The 19,122-nt window shown below is 37.6% G+C and overlaps 1 protein-coding gene across 6 annotated transcripts in view; it reads right to left on the reverse strand.

Moving 5' to 3' along the window:
• Positions 1 to 19,122, reverse strand: part of RASAL2 (RAS protein activator like 2) — a 387,706-nt gene that overhangs the window by 52,676 nt on the left and 315,908 nt on the right. For all 6 annotated transcript variants that reach the window (XM_079903334.1, XM_079903335.1, XM_079903333.1 and 3 more), the window contains one exon: positions 7,462 to 7,571. In XM_079903334.1, coding sequence (XP_079759460.1) covers positions 7,462 to 7,571 — 110 coding nt within the window. The remainder of the gene's footprint in view (positions 1 to 7,461; positions 7,572 to 19,122) is intronic.

Consider the following 19,122-nt stretch of genomic DNA (forward strand, 5'->3'; position numbering starts at 1 on the left):
CCCTCCTTTCTGTCTCTCCCCTTGCCCCAAATCTGGAGGGCACCTAAAACCACGGGTAGTTAAGCTGGATGCGAAGAGTAGATGCGAAGAGAGAAGTAAGTAGTTTATAATACTCCCTTCTCCAAAAGCAGACTGTCTGCAATTGGCTTGGTTGGGCTAAGTATGAAGTTTTGATTACTATCTCGAAGTGAACACCAATAGGCTCGGAGTCAACACCTTTGATTTAGAGTAACCATGGATTAGCTACATGGATCATAGACCTAAATATAAAAGTTAAAAATCATTAAAACTTCTAAAAGAAAACAGGTGAAAATGTCTTGGGACATACACACACACACACACAAAACCCATAAAGATTGCTGGTGGGAATGTAAAATTGTACAGGTACTCTGGAAAATAGTTTGGCAGTTTCCTCTAAACCTAAACAAGTACTTATCATACAACCCAGCAATTGCACGCTTGCGTATTTACTGCAGAGAAGTGAAAACTTATGTGTACACAACTGTTCACAGCAGTTTATTCCTAATAGCTAAAAATCAGAAACCAGTGTTCTCCAGTAGGTGATTGGTTAACAAATTTTGATACATCCATAAAATGGAATACTACTCAGCAATAACAAGAAACACACTATTGACAGATGCAACAATTTGGAGGGATTTCAAGGGCATTTTATTTAGTGAAAGAAAAAGCCAATCTTAAATGGTTATACACTATATGATTCCATTTATATAACATTCTTGAAATAACAAAACCATAGAGGTAGAAAACAAAAAGTGGTTGCTAGGGGACAGGGATGGGTGTGGGGAGGTGGGTATGACTGTAAAGAGTAGCAGAGGGATTCTTTTCTGGTAATGGAATAATTCTGTATCTTGATTGTGGTGGTGGTTACACAAATCTATACATAGGATTAAGTTGCATAGAATTATAAACACACACAAATGAGTGCACATAAAAATTGGTGAAAAATAAAATCTGTAGTCTAGTTAACAGTATTGTACCAATGTCAATTACCTGGTTTTGATATTACACTACAGTTATAAGATATCACTATTGCGGGAAGTGCTTGCAAGACTCTACAACTTCTTGTGAGTATACAAATTAAAAAAAAAGAGAGTTAAAAAATTAGTTCTAATTAGGAGAAACTCAAGAAGCTGAGTATATACACCCTACAAATGAACACTACACTTATTCTTAGGTATCCTCCTGACAAAGAATAAGCGGACTACTTTAAAACCATGCTTTGTCAGTGAGCCTCAGAATCGAAGACATTACTGCAAAGGTTTTTACTTGAAGGACGTTTGAAGGAGTTGAGAAAATTCTATTCCATGTGCTTATCTTTACCTCAAGACTTGGTAAATTTAAGTAGCACTTCCAGAGTAAGGTTGGCACCTGACAGGCATTCGAAATCCTGGAATGCCTGACAAGCCTGTATAACCACGGGTTTTCAGTATTTCCTAGTTTTTCAAACTTTTGAAAGTGCATTTCAATATAAGGCAGAAATAAGGCAGAGTCTTCTCCTGTCCCAACACCCTTCCACATGACATGGCTTTAATGTGAAAATGCTGCCAATATTGATTCTAGGAAATCACTTTACTGGCTTTTATCTGATTAGATGGCTTTGGAACAATGATGATTTTGTGACATCCTATTGATTTTGCCTCTAAAATGCTTCTCCTATCTTGTCACTGACTCTTCATTCCCACTGCCAACTACCCTCTTTAGAGTCTTCCTTATTTCCTACAATAGCTTTTTTTTTTTTTTCTAATCGGTCTCCCAAACTTAGTCTCTGTAAACCAAGTCATTTGAAATTCCATTGTTGGATTAATCTATAATTGGCACAATTCTGATTAGGTCACTTCCGTGCTCAAAAATGTTTAAAGACCCCCCATTGCTTATACAATAAAATCCACACTCCTCATCTGACATTCAAGGACTGTCCTGTGTATGGAATACTGCGTTGAAAATAACCTCCACTCAGAATTTTGAAACTTTTGATTTTCAATATTCTATTGAGAATTCCAATGCAATCCTTTCATACCTCCTTTGTATGTAACCTATTTTTTCTTTCTAGAAGCTTTTAAGATTTTTTTTTAAAGCCTTGGTGGTGTGTTCTTTCATGATGATGTGAATTGGGGTGTGTGTGTGTGTGTGTGTGTGTGTGTGTGTGTGTGTGTGTGTGTGTGTGTGTGTGTTGGAAAGTCTTTTGTCATTTTTCATTCACTGTATTGGGAATTTGGTGGCCTTTCCAATCTGGATATTTATATTTTCTTGTTTTGGGAAATTTTCTTGTATTATTTCTTTGACAATTTCCTCTCTAAAGTTTTCTAATAAAACTTTTCTTTTACTAGAACCTTCTGGATTGATTTTCTCATTTTCTGTTCTACTTTCTGGGAGATTGACTTGACTTGAGCTTTTATATTTCAATTTCCAAGCTCTCTTTCTTGTTTCTTTGAGGTTCCTTTTCTTATAGCATCTTATTGTTTCATAGATGCACTATCTTATCTTTTGAAAATATTTATTATGCTTTGAAGTTGTTTTTGGCTCTATGCATTGTCTCTGTTTCTTCCGGGTTCTTTTTTCTCTCTCCTATTTATTTGTTTTTCTCTCTGCCTTTCATGTTGAAGAATTTCCTCAAATATCTGGAGATTCTTGGCCATCTGTTTATATTTAAGATTAAAGCACTAAAGAACTCAATGGAAGCTTTGTGTGCTGGAATAGAGCTTACAGATTAGTGAGTTTCACTGCAGAGTACTTCCTGGCCAGCTGTTGTTTTTTAAAAAAAAATTAACATCTTTATTGAGATATAATTAACATACCATAAAATCTACCCATTTAAAGTGTACCATTTTCAGTATATTCAGAGTTGTACAATTATCACCACAGTCTAAGCTTAAAACATTTCATCACTCCAAAAAGAAACTTCATGTCCATTAGCAGTCATTCTTCATTCATCACTTTCCCCTGCTCTATATCCCCAGCCTCTGGCAACCATTAATCTACTGTCGCCATAGATTTGCCTATTCTGGATATTTCACATAAATGGAATTGTACATTATATGGTGTTTTGTGATTGGCTTCTTCCACTTTGTATAAAGTTTTCAAGGTTTGTCCATGTTGTAGCATGTATCAGTACTTCATTCCTTTTTATGACTGAATGATACAGCGTTGCATGGATATATCATGTTTTGTATATCTATTCATCAGTTGATGGACATTTGGGTCATTACCACTTTGGGGCTACTATAAACAATGTTTACGAACATTCATGTTACAAATTTTTGTGGGGACATACGTTTTTCACTTCTCTTGGATATACTTAGGAGTAGAATTACCAGCTGACATTGTAACGTAGGAACATAAATGTTGGTATCTGTAGGTCTTTTTATCTGGTTCAGTTTCTCAAATTTGCTGTGTGATGAATGTACGCCTGGCTGCTGGCCTGCTAGAGCTGGGTGGGAGCTGAATCTTTCCAGAGTTCTGGGGGTGAGTGGGTAAATCAACCTCTTTCTTCTGTTAGAGATGCTAGCTGTCTTCCTAATGCCCATCTTTTCCTCCTTCCTTAATAACAGACTCTTGTGTTATTGGGGGCAACAATGTACCCATGTATAACATTTCCCAGTCTCTCTTGCAGATAAAAGTGACAATGAGAAGCCACTGGGTGAGGTTTCAGGGAAATTGCTCTAAAGGGAGATAACTTGGTTGGAAGACAGGTGTCCTTTTATGGGCCCCTCTTTTCTGGTACCTGAAACATGGATGCTATGGCTGGAGCTCCAGTAGCTAACTTGTGTTCCTAAACAGATCCTTGAAGACCTTGAGAATGGCAGAGGAAAAAGCCCACAAAGAGCCCTGAACCCTTAGTCCTAGACTGCCCACCCTCAGACTTCTTATAGGTGAAGAAAATATAACTTTACTTTGTTTAAGCCATTACCGTTTTGAGTATCTGTTAATTAGCAACTGATCTGAATCATTAAGCGATAGACTTTTTTTCAGAATTTCCTTCTGCAGGCAACTACGTCTCATCTTCCTCTAATTTTTTTTTTTTTTTGTGGTACGCGGGCCTCTCACTGTTGTGGCCTCTCCCATTGCGGAGCACAGGCTCCGGACGCGCAGGCTCAGTGGCTATGGCTCACGGGCCCAGCCGCTCTGCGGCATGTGGGATCCTCCTGGACTGGGGCACGAACCTGTGTCCCCTGCATCGGCAGGCGGACTCTCAACCACTGCGCCACCAGGGAAGCCCTGATCTTCCTCTAGTTTTAAGTAATCTATCATTCAAATTTATCCTAGTTTCTTCATCAAAGATGGAGTTCATATTTCTGTTTCTTATACTGAGTCATTTTTAAGACAAAAACACACAAAGTTTTTTACCTATCAATGTAAAAATTGGAACTTTACCTTTCCAATCATTTCCTACCTCACTCCTTTATATACCATGAACTACTCAGTATTTCTTTTCAAGCTCTGTAGTTTCCTGTTTTCTTCTTTTGCTCATTATTTCCATTCTGAGGAATGCTCTCTCCATGTGTCTGTTTCTCAGTTCAAATTATACCTGCTTTTTTAAGGTTCAACTCACAGGCCACTGCCCTCTAAGGTCTTTCTTGGTCCACCTAACAAGAAGTAATCTCACCTCCCCTATACCATTTCTTCCTGAGTATTTACTTCTTCTACTGGACACCTTGAGGTTGGGGCTGTGTCTTTAGTTACTCTATATTCCCTGGTAGCAAATGGCTTTCTAGTCTGTACATAACTGTCACAATTAGATATATTACTGTGTATCAAGAAATTTGGTTCTTAAAAATATTATTTGGCAAAGTTTTACTCCTTATGCCTATGCCCCACAACTTCACAAAGGAAATTCTGAGTTTAAGCATCATCATAAATTGATCCCCAAGGCAACATTGGTACCAAATTCCATCAGGGCCTTAGAGCAGAGTCTACAACTTGCAGATCACTGGGCTAGACAAACCTGGAGGGTCTTTTTGATCAATTAAGTCTGCATGTTAAAATACCCTATGTTCTTTTGCACAGAAAAGCTTACTTATCATATGTAGTAAACCTTCTTTAGATGAAATTAACTCATTTACAACTGTTTTTCTGCCATCTGAAAGCAGTAACTCAGACCTCATGAGGATAATTTTATCTTTTTAAAATGTAATGAGTGCAGATAAGGTTTGTTGTTATCAAAAAGCCTGAAGAATTCAAAATATCATGATCACTACTTCATTATCCTCCTAATACCCCAGGCAGAATATTTCCTCCTCCTGAAGAAGTAAGATATAGTGATTTGAACAGCATCATAATGAGAAATTTAATGAGAAAGAGATCCCTGGCTTCTTGAGTTCAGTGTTCTGGTCAAATTTGGTCAGGTAAGCCAACAAAGAAAAAGACTGACATGTTGGACCAAATGAAAATCTAAAACTTCTATATAATTCAGAGACATGATTTAAAAACACAAGAAACAGACTGGAAGAAAATTTTAACAACGTGCATAATAGTGGCTTACAATCCCTAGTAATAATAAGCACTACTTCAAAGCATAACAAAAAGGACAAATAGCTCAACAGAAAATGGCAAAGGGATGAATAATCAAGTCATAGAAGAAGAAAACTTGTGAAAAGATGTTCAACTTAGCAGGCATTAGGTAACTACAAATTAAAATAAAGAAATGCTCCCCACTTGCCTTTTTTGTGAGAGGCAATATAGGATAAATTAAAAAATGTAGACTTAAGAGCTAGAATTCTTGGATTGGAACCGCAGTACTGCCATCTTCTAAGCTGTGTGAACTTGTGCAATTTACTAATTTCTCTGTTTCAGTTTTCTCATCTTCAAAATGAGGTCATGACTGTAACCTGGGTTGTTGTGTTGATTAAATGACTTCATTTATGTAAAGTGCTTAGAACAGTGTATGGCACATAGTACATACTGTATATGTGTTTATTATTACTATTCATCCATCATACTGATAAAATGTAAATGGTTGTGTGAATGATAAAAGTAATTTTAAAAAATTGATGTATAGTTGATTTACAATGTGTTAACTTCTGCTGTACAACAAAGTGATTCAGTTATATATATATAGTTCCCTGTGCTATAGAGTAAAATCTAAGGGAAAAATATGAGAATAAAAGATCTTTTTTTAATGATTACCTTAAAACAAAAAGGTACAAAAGACATATTTAACAATACAATTACACTGCAAATTGAACATACTTGCAAATTTCACAGAACACCTCTAACGTGGTTCAGGGATAAGAAGAGCTGATAAAGCAGTAGCCTCTTATCAACTCAGTATGGGGGACAAGTTACTTCACATATAAAACGAGAGTAATTCTCTGCCTGGCAAATCTATAATCTGCCATTATAGAGATTATAATCTATATTTCTGTTTGTTATGCAGATAACTGGAAATAATGGACTTATTACCAAAAGTAAAAAAAAAACAAACATACACCCAAGTATAAATAAGAGTATAATTATGAAAGGCAGACATGAGTTTAAATCAAAGCTCTACTCTTAGCTGTGTGACCATGGGCAAATTTCTCAATCTCTTTTGCCTTAGTTCGTTATCTGTAAAATGAGGATAATAATAGTATCTAGGGCTATATTACATAAGATACTACATTAAAAATACTTGGCACAGAGTAAGCACTCAATAAATACTGGTGATGGTGGTGATGTGTCAAGAAACAACAAGTACCATTTCCTAAATTTTGAACATTGTAGAGACGTGAAGTATTACAAATGTGTCCTAGCATACATTCAATCATTTTAGAGGGTTGTTATCCTTAGCAAGCCATGCATTTGAGGTTTGCTTAAGCTGGTAGTCCTAATTATTGAAATCCAGGCTTCCTTTTCATACATATCTTCTAGATGTGACTGCAAATTAATGAGGCTGAGTCCATATACTATACACAATGAACAATGCAGCAGTGAAGACCATGGACTCTTAGAGCCAAATTGCTCAAGTTTAAATACCATTTTTGCTATTTACTAAGCAGTATAACCTTGGGCAATATTACTTAACTTCTCTGTTCCTCAGACTTGTCATCTATAAAATGGTGATAATATTAATATTTCTCTTACAGGGTTATTATTAAGATTAAACAAGAAAATGAATATAAAGCACTTAGTACAGTGCTCAAAAAATGTTAGCTATAGCCATCGTCATCCCTTATGGTCATCCTACAAAAGAAAGATACACCTCTGACCACTAGATCTTGATTCGACAGAAACAGCGCAACCGATTCTTAAATTAGTTCTTAGGTATCCACACAGTCTCCAATATTGTAAGATTTTTAAACTGGTTGGATATTTAAGCCAATATTTTGTACCTTGCCTCAATATGAGCAAGACAAAAAAGTAAATTTTGTATCGGATCTTTCCAACTATCATTGATGCAAAGTTAATGAAGACCAAAATGCACTGTAAAATTTCTTTCTTTGTTTTAAGCAAGTGAACTCCTACCTGTCATCTGTATTGCGAAGGGAGGGAAGCCGAAAGCTCGTGTTTCGGTCAAGCTTTGATTGGCTTTTGGTCCTCTTGATGGAGCCTTTCAGGCGCTTGCTGAAGAACCCCTAGAATGAAAAGGCAGAAAGTGATGGGAAGAAGAATCAAAAGGGAACCTTGCTGTCTCCTAACTCATCTGCACTGCCTTTGCAAAAGATACTCAGATTCTTATAATGAAGACCAGAAACAGAATTCAGCTTTTAATTTTTTAATTTGTAAAATATAGCTGCTGGAAACTACCTGATAATGTGATAAAAAATTTTTTCTTCTATGATAATTGGGAGAATTAAACTTTTTAAACAATTATTTATTTATTTTTAAACATCTTTATTGAAGTATAATTGCCTTACAGTGTTGTGTTAGTTTCTGCTGTATAACAAAGTGAATCAGCTATATGTATACATATATCCCCATATCCCTTCCCTCTTGCGTCTCCCTCCCACCCTCCCTATCCCACCCCTCTAGGTAGTCACAAAGCACCAAGCTGCTTTCCCTGTGCTATGCAGCTGCTTCCCACTAGCTATCTATTTTACATTTGATGGTGTATATATGTCAAGAATTAAACTTTTTTTTTTTTTTTTGCGGTACGCAGGCCTCTCACTGCTGTGGCCTCTCCCGCTGCGGAGCAAAGGCTCCAGACGCGCAGGCTCAGCGGCCATGGCTCACGGGCCCAGCCGATCCACGGCATGTGGGATCCTCCCGGACCGGGGCACGAGCCCGAGTCCCCTGCATCGGCAGGCCGACTCTCAACCACTGTGCCACCAGGGAAGCCCAAGAATTAAACTTTTAGATGGCACTTTATTTCTTAAACAGTTTCTATACTAGCTATGGTAAAGAAACTTCTAACTTCTAAGGTAATATGTTGGTGGTCTCAGCAGTGGCAAAATCTGATCTATGTCACCTTGGATATGGTACTTGTGAAGTTAAATTTTAAATGTAGTTTAACTATTTTAAAATGAAACAGGTATGTATCATGTATGAAACCAGTGAAGCACCCAGACTTCAGAAGAACAAAGTGCCTTATAGTTTTTAGCCCTGCTTACCTTCTGCCACTTCCACCAAACTATCTAGAGTGCCTCGAACATCTTCCTAGTCTTAGCACCTGGCAAATAATGGGCATTCAAAAAAGTTTGTTGAATAAAAGAATAAATGCAAGAATGAATTGGCAGTTCTACTGTTGGCAGATGAAAGGACATCTTATAGAAGTATATCAAAATGTCTTGACAAAAGACTATAATTCAAAGAAAAGTACTTTGATGTATGGAATTGACTCTAATCACCTTGTAATGAATATTAGCTTATAGAAGCTGTGTATAATAAATATTTCCATAAGGAAGGAAAAAAAAGACTAGGCCAATACCAGCACATCAAATCTGTTGTATTCTTTTAGTTACCATTAAAGCCCACTGTTTTGGGGTGAAGACTATATTAATCATGATAAGCTAGGTTATGCTTATCTAATAACCCCACAATCTTACTGGCACAAAATGTACTATGCGTCTATGAGCAGGTCAAATATGACGGGGACCTGGCACTATGCTGTCCTCACTCAGGGACTTAGGCTAAGGGAGGCTCCATCTTTGTGTTTCTATTAGTTGCTGCCTCAGGATAAAGGAAGTGTGGTAAATTTTGTACTTGCTCTTAAAGCTTCATGTCATTAGTGGTCTCATTTTATTGGACAAAAAAGTCACATGACCACACCTAACATCAACAGGGAAAGAATGTACAATCCTATAATGTATCTAGAAAGAGATATTTGGTGAACAGTAGTGTGGACTACCACAGTGCTTTTCCATGCCAAGTAAACACACAAGCACTGCTAGAGAAAAAATGGAAACAAACTTATTTGAATCAGAAGTAGAGCTATTTAGCTGACTGAAGAAAAATGCTTATGTTATTTCTTGTACTTATAGCCCAAAGAATAAGGGTAAAAACTAGAAAATATCACATAGACATAATTCCTTAAGCTGTTCTTTATTCCCCAGGCTGTTTTTTATTGTAGGTGTATTGAGATTGATTGGAGGGAAAAAAAACAGGGCTATTTTTTAAAGTACTATATTTCTGGGCTTCCCTGGTGGTGCAGTGGTTGAGAGTCCGCCTGCCGATGCAGGGGACACGGGTTCGTGTCCCGGTCCAGGAAGATCCCACATGCTGCGGAGCGGCTAGGCCTGTGAGCCATGGCCGCTGAGCCTGCATGTCTGGAGCCTGTGCTCCGCAACGGGAGAGGCCACAACAGTGACAGGCCCGCGTACCGGAAAAAAAAAAAAAAAAGTACTATATTTCTTAGAGACAGGCATTTGCCTGATCTCCTGTATAATCTTAGCATCATTAGAGAAAGTCACTGTCATCTGTCCTCTAAGGCAAAGGCTTTATTTACTACTTTCTATGATTCAATCAAGATGAGTCACCACATTTCCTTGTAAATGTAGTCAGCAAACCAGACCTAAATTTATAGAATTCTATTAGGATCATTTATAGTTGGTTCAAAAACCACTGGCCTAAGTTGAGATTCAACCTAAGGACCGTACCAAATACCATATATAAATACAGTTCTAACACACTACAGTTAAGCAGTTAATTGAGAATTTACTAGCAGATGTTCACTCATATAGTACTTTACCTTCCTGTGGCACTTACTGTATAATACTTCATATTTTAATCCATTTATTTATTATTTATTTTATGTGTATATGTTATAAAGCATCGTACTAGGTGTTGTAAGGGAAACAAAGATAAAACAAACACAAACTCTGCCCTCAAAGAGCCTGTAGTTTAATATAAGATTAGAAATAAATACAAATATAAATGACACAACATGTATTGGGAAGGTACATGCTCTTAATGCCTGGCATATTTAATCACAAAATAACACTATCATATTTCTTTGAATCTAGGACACCAGTGATTATAAGTCACACCATTATTTTATGTATACAAAGAAAAAAGCAGCCAATTAAACTATAACACAATGCCTTACCACTTAAAATTTTTATTTTGTATTAAATAAGTTTTTTAAAGACTTACTTTGGCTGGTTTTGTCATATATCACAGTGTACACACAAAAAGAATATATACAAAATCAGTTAAGGTATCCCTAATGCATCTTCATTCTTCTGAACTATATTTTGACTCAGAGTACCTGTTGTTCATGTTTTTCCACAGAATACCATGATATATTCTTTCTTTCAAAAATGTTGATGACAAATGGCATATGATAAAAGAGTAATTTGAGGGAGACTGGTTCAAGATGGCGGAGTAGAAGGACATGCTCTCACTCCCTCTTGCGAGAGCACTGGAACCACAGCTAACTGCTGAACAATCATTGACAGGAAGACACTGGAACTGATCAAAAAAGATACCCCACATCCAAAGACAAAGGAGAAGCCACAGTGAGACGGTAGGAGGGGCGGAATAACAATAAAATCAAATCCCATAACTGCTGGGTCAGTGACTCACAAACTAGAGAACACTTATACCAGAAGTCCACCCACTGGAGTGAAGGTTCAGAGTCGCACGTCAGGCTTCCCAACCTGGGGGTCAGGCAACGGGAGGAAGAATTCCTAGAGAATCAGACTTTGAAGGCTAGCGGAATTTGATTGCAGGATTTCAACAGGATTGGGGGAAACAGAGACTCCACTCTTGGAGGGCACACACAAAGTAGTGTGTGCATCGGGAGCCAGGAGAAGGAGCCGTAGGAGACTGAACCAGGCCTACCTGCTGGTGTTGGAGGGTCTCCTGCAGAGGTGGGGGGTGGCTGTGTCTCACTGTGAGGACAAGGACACTGGCAGCAGAAGTTCTGGGAAGTACTCCTTGGCGTGAGGCCTCCCACAGTCTGCCATTAGCCCCACCAAAGAGCCCGGGTAGGTCCCAGTGTTGGTCACCTCAGGCCAAACAACCAACAGGGAGGGAACCCAGCCCCACCATCAGGAGACAAGTGGATTAAAGTTTTACGGAGCTCTGCCCACCAGAGCAAGAGTCAGCTCTACCCACCACCAGTCCCTCCCATCAGGAAATGTGCATAAGCCCCTTAGATAGCCTAATCCACCAGAAGGCAGACAGCAGAAGCAAGAAGAATGACAATCCTGCAGCCTGTGGAACAAAAACCACATTCACAGAAAGACAGACAAGATGAAAAGGCAGAGGGGCTATGTACAAGATGAAAAGGCAGAGGGCTATGTACCAGATGAAGGAACAAGATAAAACCCCAGAAAAAGAACTAAATGAAGTGGAGATAGGCAACTTTCCAGAAAAAGAATTCAGAATAAAGATAGTGAAGATGATCCAGGACTTCAGAAAAAGAATGGAGGCAAAGATTGAGAAGATGCAAGAAATGTTTAACAAAGAACTAGAAGAATTAAAGAACAAACAAACAGAGATGAACAATACAATAACTGAAATGAAAACTACACTAGAAGGAATCAATAGCAGAATAATGCAGGCAGAAGAACGGATAAGAAAAGAAGACAGCCTAAGAAACCTCTGAGACAACATTAAACACAACAACATTCACATTATAGGGGTCCCAGAAGGAGAAGAGAGAAAGGACCAGAGAAAATATCTGAAGAGATTATAGGTGAAAATGTCCCTAACATGGGAAAGGAAATAGCCACCCAAGTCCAGGAAGCGCAGTGAGTCCCATACAGGATAAACCCAAGGAGAAACATGCTGAGACACATAGTAATCAAACTGGTAAAAATTAAAGACAAAGAAAAATTATTGAAAGCAGCAAGGGAAAAACGACAAATAACATACAAGGGAACTTCCATAAGATTAACAGCTGATTTCTCAGCAGAAACTCTACAAGCCAGAAGGGAGTGGCATGACATGTTTAAAGTGATGAAAGGGAAGAAGAACCTACAACCAAGATTACTCTACCTGGCAAGGATCTCATTCAGATTCAATGGAGAAATCAAAAGCTTTACAGACAAGCAAAAGCTAAGAGAATTCAGCACCACCAAATGGTTTCATTTTCACCAAATGAAAAACGTCATGGAGGTAACAATACACAGGGTATACACTAAGGAGATTTAGTTTGGTGGGTGAATGATTAGTAGTAGTGAAAAATAAGATTGGAAAGGTGATTTGTCCTGCTATTCATGTATAATTATTGTTCCCTTTGGCCCTTAAACTTCTGAGGAAAGGTATAATGCTATATCTATCTTAACATCGACCACAGAGTCTAAAGCTTAATAAGTGCTCAGTAAATACCTCAGAAGTATATACATAAAATTATGGTTGTTTAAGGAATATAGATAAGGGAAAGTGTAAGACTGCCCTAAGTGGTCAGTGATATTTCATGGAGGTAGTAGAATCTACTACAAAATTCTGTTTTCATTTCCTTGATATAACTGAAACATGGTTTTCACCCGAGAAGACTGTTTAGCTTACAGCCCTATTTGATAGACGTTTTCCATTCTCCCGAACCAATATTCAATGGTACTAGAAAGAGGAGCTGGGGTTTTCCTAGCTTATTACGACTGCTTCCAAACCTTTATTCCATAAAATAATGGTTTGGAGTAAAGCATATTCTTTGAGGTTCATATGACCTTGATTTAATACCCTTTATCACACTCGTTGCCGTTCTCATGTATTAATCTCTCTTTCACTTTCCTTTATTCATTAAGGACTTTAGCCCCCAGCCTGCAATATTTCTCTGTCTCTTAGCTCCTAACACCATGCTAGTAAATAACTGCGTAGTGATCCATCTAATATGCTAGCTTCACAATTCCTTAACTCCAATAACGTTTAACCTCCTCTCCAGCCACTCACTCCTAGAACCACGCCCTAGATATTATCATTATTCAGATCCCTCACCTCAGACACCTTAGACAGTCATACTCTTCTTTCTGACTTTTCTTCTGGACCAGGTATGTCTTTCTCCAAATACATCTACTCTCCAACCTCACAGAAACCGCTAGTCTCTTGACCACCCCGTTTTTCCCCGTGACCCCGCTTTTCTCCCTATTCAACCAAGACTCCCGGACCAATTATCTGAAGCTATTTAATCACCAATAACCTCCATTCCCTTAATGATCAGCTATCCAAAATCAAAACTGAATCAATGTTTAAAATCTGGTCCCATGATCAGGCTGTCCAGGAAGATCACATAGCTGAATGGGCTGATGCCACTAAATATTCACTATCTCCAAGCTTGGCTTGGCTTTTACTATGCCTCTGCCTGGACCAACCATGCACTGAGCCTTCCAGCAACATTATTCCCTCTGGGAAGCCTCAGAGTATATGGTATGCCCTCTTTCCCACGGGCCCCTTCTAAGCAATTCCTTACATACAGGTCAGTATGCTCTGTACCATGAAGAGCCCTGGCTATAGCTGAGTGGACCAGGGTAGATACTTGACCTATAGGTACCTAAAAGAGTGGTCCTGGTAAGAGTTCTCCCTGTAGAATACGGTATCATCTGGTAGCTACTAACTTCTCTAGCCGACCCCTGACCATTCCCTGCTTCATGCTTTACACGCCAGCAAACCTAAAAGCCTCCAATTCTCTATAGTCATCATGACTCTATGCTACTGTTCATATTTCCTCTCTTTTTCCTGGTTAAGTTATCCTTTCAGACTCAGCTCAGGCATGATCTCTTCTAAGGTGTCTATTTTGGCATGTCCTGACCCTGCTCTAGATTAGGTGCCCCTCCTACGTGCTTCCAAGAATCTATAAATAGAGCCAGCCTTACATTTAGCACACTGCATTCCCACTGATGTGTCAACAGACTTCCCTGCTAAACTCTGAACTCCACAGGACAGGGACTAAACAATTTTTGCATCCCCAAGGCAGGGCTGATATCTGGCCTTTAGTAGGGCCTCAATATATGTTTGTAGAACTGAAATAAAATAGGCAGTGAAATGAATAAAAGCCATCATGGTGTTTCTGCTACAACTGCCACCACAGAAAGAACAGGGAACTCAATCAGCAAGTGTGGCTTCAAATCCTGGCTCCAATTTCTCCTAGCTGAATGACCTTGGATAAGTCACAGCTTCTAAGTTTCAGACTGCTTATCTGTAAAATGAGGATTAAAAAATCCTCTTCCTAAGGCCATCCCAAAGAATAAGATAACTGAATGCAAAAGTAGTTTTAAAATAATGGAAAAAGGGTACCTATAAGTATTAATTGAATATAAATCTAGGATGAGAGACTACTGAACAGGCTAGGTGAAATCATGAGTCTTTCCTCCTAGAAACTACCACAACAAAGGAAGGGAAGGAAACTAGAAAAAAATTCCACAATATCTGGGATTTGGGGCTATTTTGTTCTGTGACGTATGCCAGTGCCTATAAATGATACTTGGTATATCCTAAATGTTCAATAAACATTTGTTGGCTGACTGAATTTACTGAAGGCTTCCTGGCTATCAAGCACTGGCCAGGTGCTTTCCAATATGTGATACCATTTAATCCATGTAACAACTCCACAAAGCAGGTATTCAGTAACTTGCTCGAGGTAACACAGTTAATAGGTGAGCAGTTAGAATTTAAACCCAATATATTGCTAGTACTTAAAAAGTTTCATTTGTGCATATATTTATTTGCCAGATACTTGAGGCACTTGAGATAATCAGTGAACAACCAAAAATCTTTGCTTTCATTATTCTTATATACCAGTGGAAGGAGACAGACGATAAACAAAGAACAAAATAAGTTAGCAAAAGACAAGCACTGTAGAAAAACAGAGCTGTGTAAAGAGGGTTGGGAATACAAAGTGGTCACGGTAGACCTTATGGAGAAGGATTATATTGAGTAAAGAAGAGGAGGTGAGTTAGCCTTGAGTTAGCAGATGCTGGAAGGGAAAAGCATTCTAGGCAACAGGATTAGGCTCAGCAAAGGCTTTAAGGCAAAAGTATGCCTAGTGTGATCAAGAAAGAGCCAAGAAGTCAGTGTGGCTGGAATGGAGAAAGCAGTAGGAAGGGTTGTGGGAAATGAGGTCAGAGAGGTAGCAGGCTGGTGTTGGTCCCGGTACTGGGGTAGGGGGTACAGTGTGCAGATCCTGTAGGCCACAGTAAGGACCTCACCTTTCACTCTGACTTCTAAGGAAATAACAATGAGAGACAAGACCATTCCAAGCAGTCATAAATAAATAAGCATTTGCTTTTCTGAGAGAAATACTTTTTACCTATGAAAATTTAATGTAATTTTGAGCAAGAATGCACAATATATGAAGAGTTCATTTTCTTCATCAACTATATATCAATAGCAGAGATACAGAGAAGCTATCTGACTTTTCCCGAGTCACACAGCTGCTAAGTCGCAAAGTAAAACTTCAAGTTCAGGCAGTCTGACTCTGGAATGCTTGCTTTTTAACCATCATACTGTACTAATTCTCCACATTCTAATTTCTCTTCAAATATTCTAGGCACTATAATATAATGCATTTCCCCCATGTGTACTATACTTAATTTCTATACACATCTTATTATAGAATTATATACCACAAAGAGGCAAAAATGCAGTATAACATTTCAAAAATATGAGAGAAAAAAGGAAAACAAACCAAAAACCCCACTAATGTGACATGTGACTTAGAAAAATTTGCTCCTAAGGCTCCTATCTCTATAATTAAACTAGAGTAAAATTGAAATCCTTTTGAAATTACTTTTATATGTAACTGATTCTGTGGTCACTGAGAAGAAAAACCCAAATATAAAATTTAAAAATAGATGGATGCCAATTAGGAAAATGTTTCTCTCTCTTTCACAAAAAGTTATGATATCTCTGTCTTATGTTAATTTGAAGGGTAAATGATGCTCCTATAAATGTACCCTAAAAATCCTGTATCATAAATTGAAACAAAGGAGAAGACCACAAATAAACTTGATTTCACCCTTCTGATACCAACCTAATCTGAAAGAACACAAATAAAACCCTCCAAACAAATCCTACTTCATACAATTCTCCTTTGGATTGCTGTTGCTACCATCTACAATTCTTAAAAATAATAAAAAGCGTATCATTTTAAACAACTATATCATCATAGCAATTGATACAACTAAAATGACTTACTTTAAGTAGTTGGTACTCACTATTTTTGGTCAAAATAAGGCTTAAAATTAGCAACTGCCAGTGAAAGATAAAAAGCCAAATGGTGTCTTTCTCTAGAGCTTGGTAAATATTAAGATAATAATAAAAGTTGTTCACCACCTGCAAATTGGAGTAACCCCTGAAGGCTGAACTTGGCTATCAGGGCATGATTGGTAACTGAAATAAGACTGCTGCTATGCAACTGCTCTCAGAAGCCTCAGTGGTGGTAATCAGAGACACTGACTTGCCAGCATCCTAGTGCTGCTGCTGTTCCCTTAAGACATGGAGAAGAGGCAGAGAAACATGTCATCACCTTTCACACAAAAACACAGTGATGTGCAACAGAACCCTGCTTTAATCCTGTTTGAGACTTTTCCATATCAGTGACCACACAAGGGATTAAACAATTTTAGGTGATTAAGTAATTTTAATAGCAGTTCCTTAAAATGTCATATGACTCACATTAAGAAAATGCCACCTTGTCAACTAGAAAGAACCCAGGTGAGAATTGTTTTTATTCTTGCTTTTTAAGTTATAGTTTAATTACTAACTTAACCTGTGTATTTTGCATATTTTAGCAGTTCATATTATTATGGATTGTAATTACCTGAGAAGAAGGGCTGGGCCATATATAAATTATTCCCTCCCTTGTTTTCTTAATATAACTTAGGAACATATAGATGTTTGATAAATGCTAAAATCTAATTGTAGAAAACAAGGAAAAAGGAAAAGGAAGGGTAACTGAAAATGTCAAACTCTACTTTTCAGTTATCATATTTTACCTAGTTTATCTTCTAGTTATTGGAAGTCTAAACAGAAGGGGAAACTCTAGGTAACAAGAATAATAACAAAACCACAAACAGTTACAAAGTGCTTTATACTTAATAAGCAGTTTCAATGTGAGTAATTTCTCCTCTAGTGGGGCTTTTTGATTTTGGATTTTTTGTTTTGTTTATGTTTGTTTGCAAATTTAAGCATCACAGGGGAAAAGAAAAGGTTCTATCATAAATTACAATTGTTTTTCTAGCCCAGGGCTGATGAATCAGACTCTTTGATATGAAGCAGTGATCTCCATTTTTAGAAGCATCCAATGATTTTTTTGTTAAATGAAGTGGAACTTTTATTATGAAACTCTTAAACATACAAAAGCACATAAGTTAATACAGTAAACATACACCCGTTAATCAGATCTAAACAATGCTAACATATTGATATTATGTTATATTAAAATGTAAAAGTAAAATATGTATATTATATGATATAACATATGTTATCTTGTTATATATAACATCATAATATAACTTACTGATATGCTGATTTACTAGGGGACCAAACAGACGATATTAAGCACGCCTCTTCTATCCCTAATGATATTCTTTGTCTTAAAGATTCATTTTCACTTGATAGAACACTGTTATGCCAGATTTCCTTTGATTATTTTCTTGTTAAAATTTTTTAAACTTTTTATTTTCAACTTTTATATATTATGTTTCAAATATATCTTTTCTATTAAAAAATTAGGTTCATTGAAGTATACTTTATAAAAGGAAAAATTCACTATTTTTCCTTTCCTATTTTAGGTGTATAGCTTGATGAGTTTTGACAAACGTATACTACCAGAATTGAGATATAGAACATTTCTATCACTCAAAAAATTTATTCGTTGGGCTTCCCTGGTGGAGCAGTGGTTAAGAAACCACCTGCCAATGCAGGGGACATGGGTTTGAGCCCTGGTCTGGGAAGATCCCACATGCCGCGGAGCAACTAAGCCCGTGCACCACAACTACTGAGCCTGTGCTCTAGAGTCCATGAGCCACAACTACTGAGCCTGTGTGCCACAACTACTGAAGCCCACGCACCACAAATACTGAAGCCCATGCGCCTAGAGCCTGTGCTCTGCAACAAGAGAAGCCAACTCAATGAGAAGCCTGCGCACCACAACAAAGAGTAGCCCCTGCTCACCGCAACTAGAGAAAGCCCGTGCACAGCAACGAAGATCCAATGCAGCCATGAATAAATAAATAAATAAATAAATAAATAAAATTTACTCATGCCCCTTTATAGTCAATCCCTTCCTCCTCCCTCAGCCCCTAAAAACCACTAATCTGCTTCCATATAAATGGAATTATGCAGTAGGGAGTCTTCTTTCACTTAGCATACTGTTTTTGAAATTTATCCATGTTGGTGTATGTATCAGTAGTTGGTTCCTTTTTATTTCACTGTATGGATGTACCAAAATTGGTTTATCCGTTCCCAACTGATGGACTTTTGGGATGTTTCCAGTTTGTATCTATTAAGAATAAATCTGCTAAAATTTTTTGTGAACAAGTCTGTACTTTTAACATGAGTTAAAAGCCTAGTTGGAAATTCACAAAGGAATACCAGGAAAGAAATGGCAACTAACATTAAGATGTTAATGAGGTGAGTGGGGGAGACATCTTGAGAAGGGAAGGAATCTCTGATATTTTTTCCTTTATATTTGGAAAAATAGTACAGAGAGTTTTCCTTTGCCCAGCTTTGTCTAACATTAACATCGTATGTAACCATAGTATAATTATGAAAACTAGGAATGAACATAGGTACCATACTTGA

Source organism: Stenella coeruleoalba (genome assembly GCF_951394435.1).
Source record: "Stenella coeruleoalba genome assembly, chromosome: 1".
Taxonomy (NCBI): Eukaryota; Metazoa; Chordata; class Mammalia; order Artiodactyla; family Delphinidae; genus Stenella; species Stenella coeruleoalba.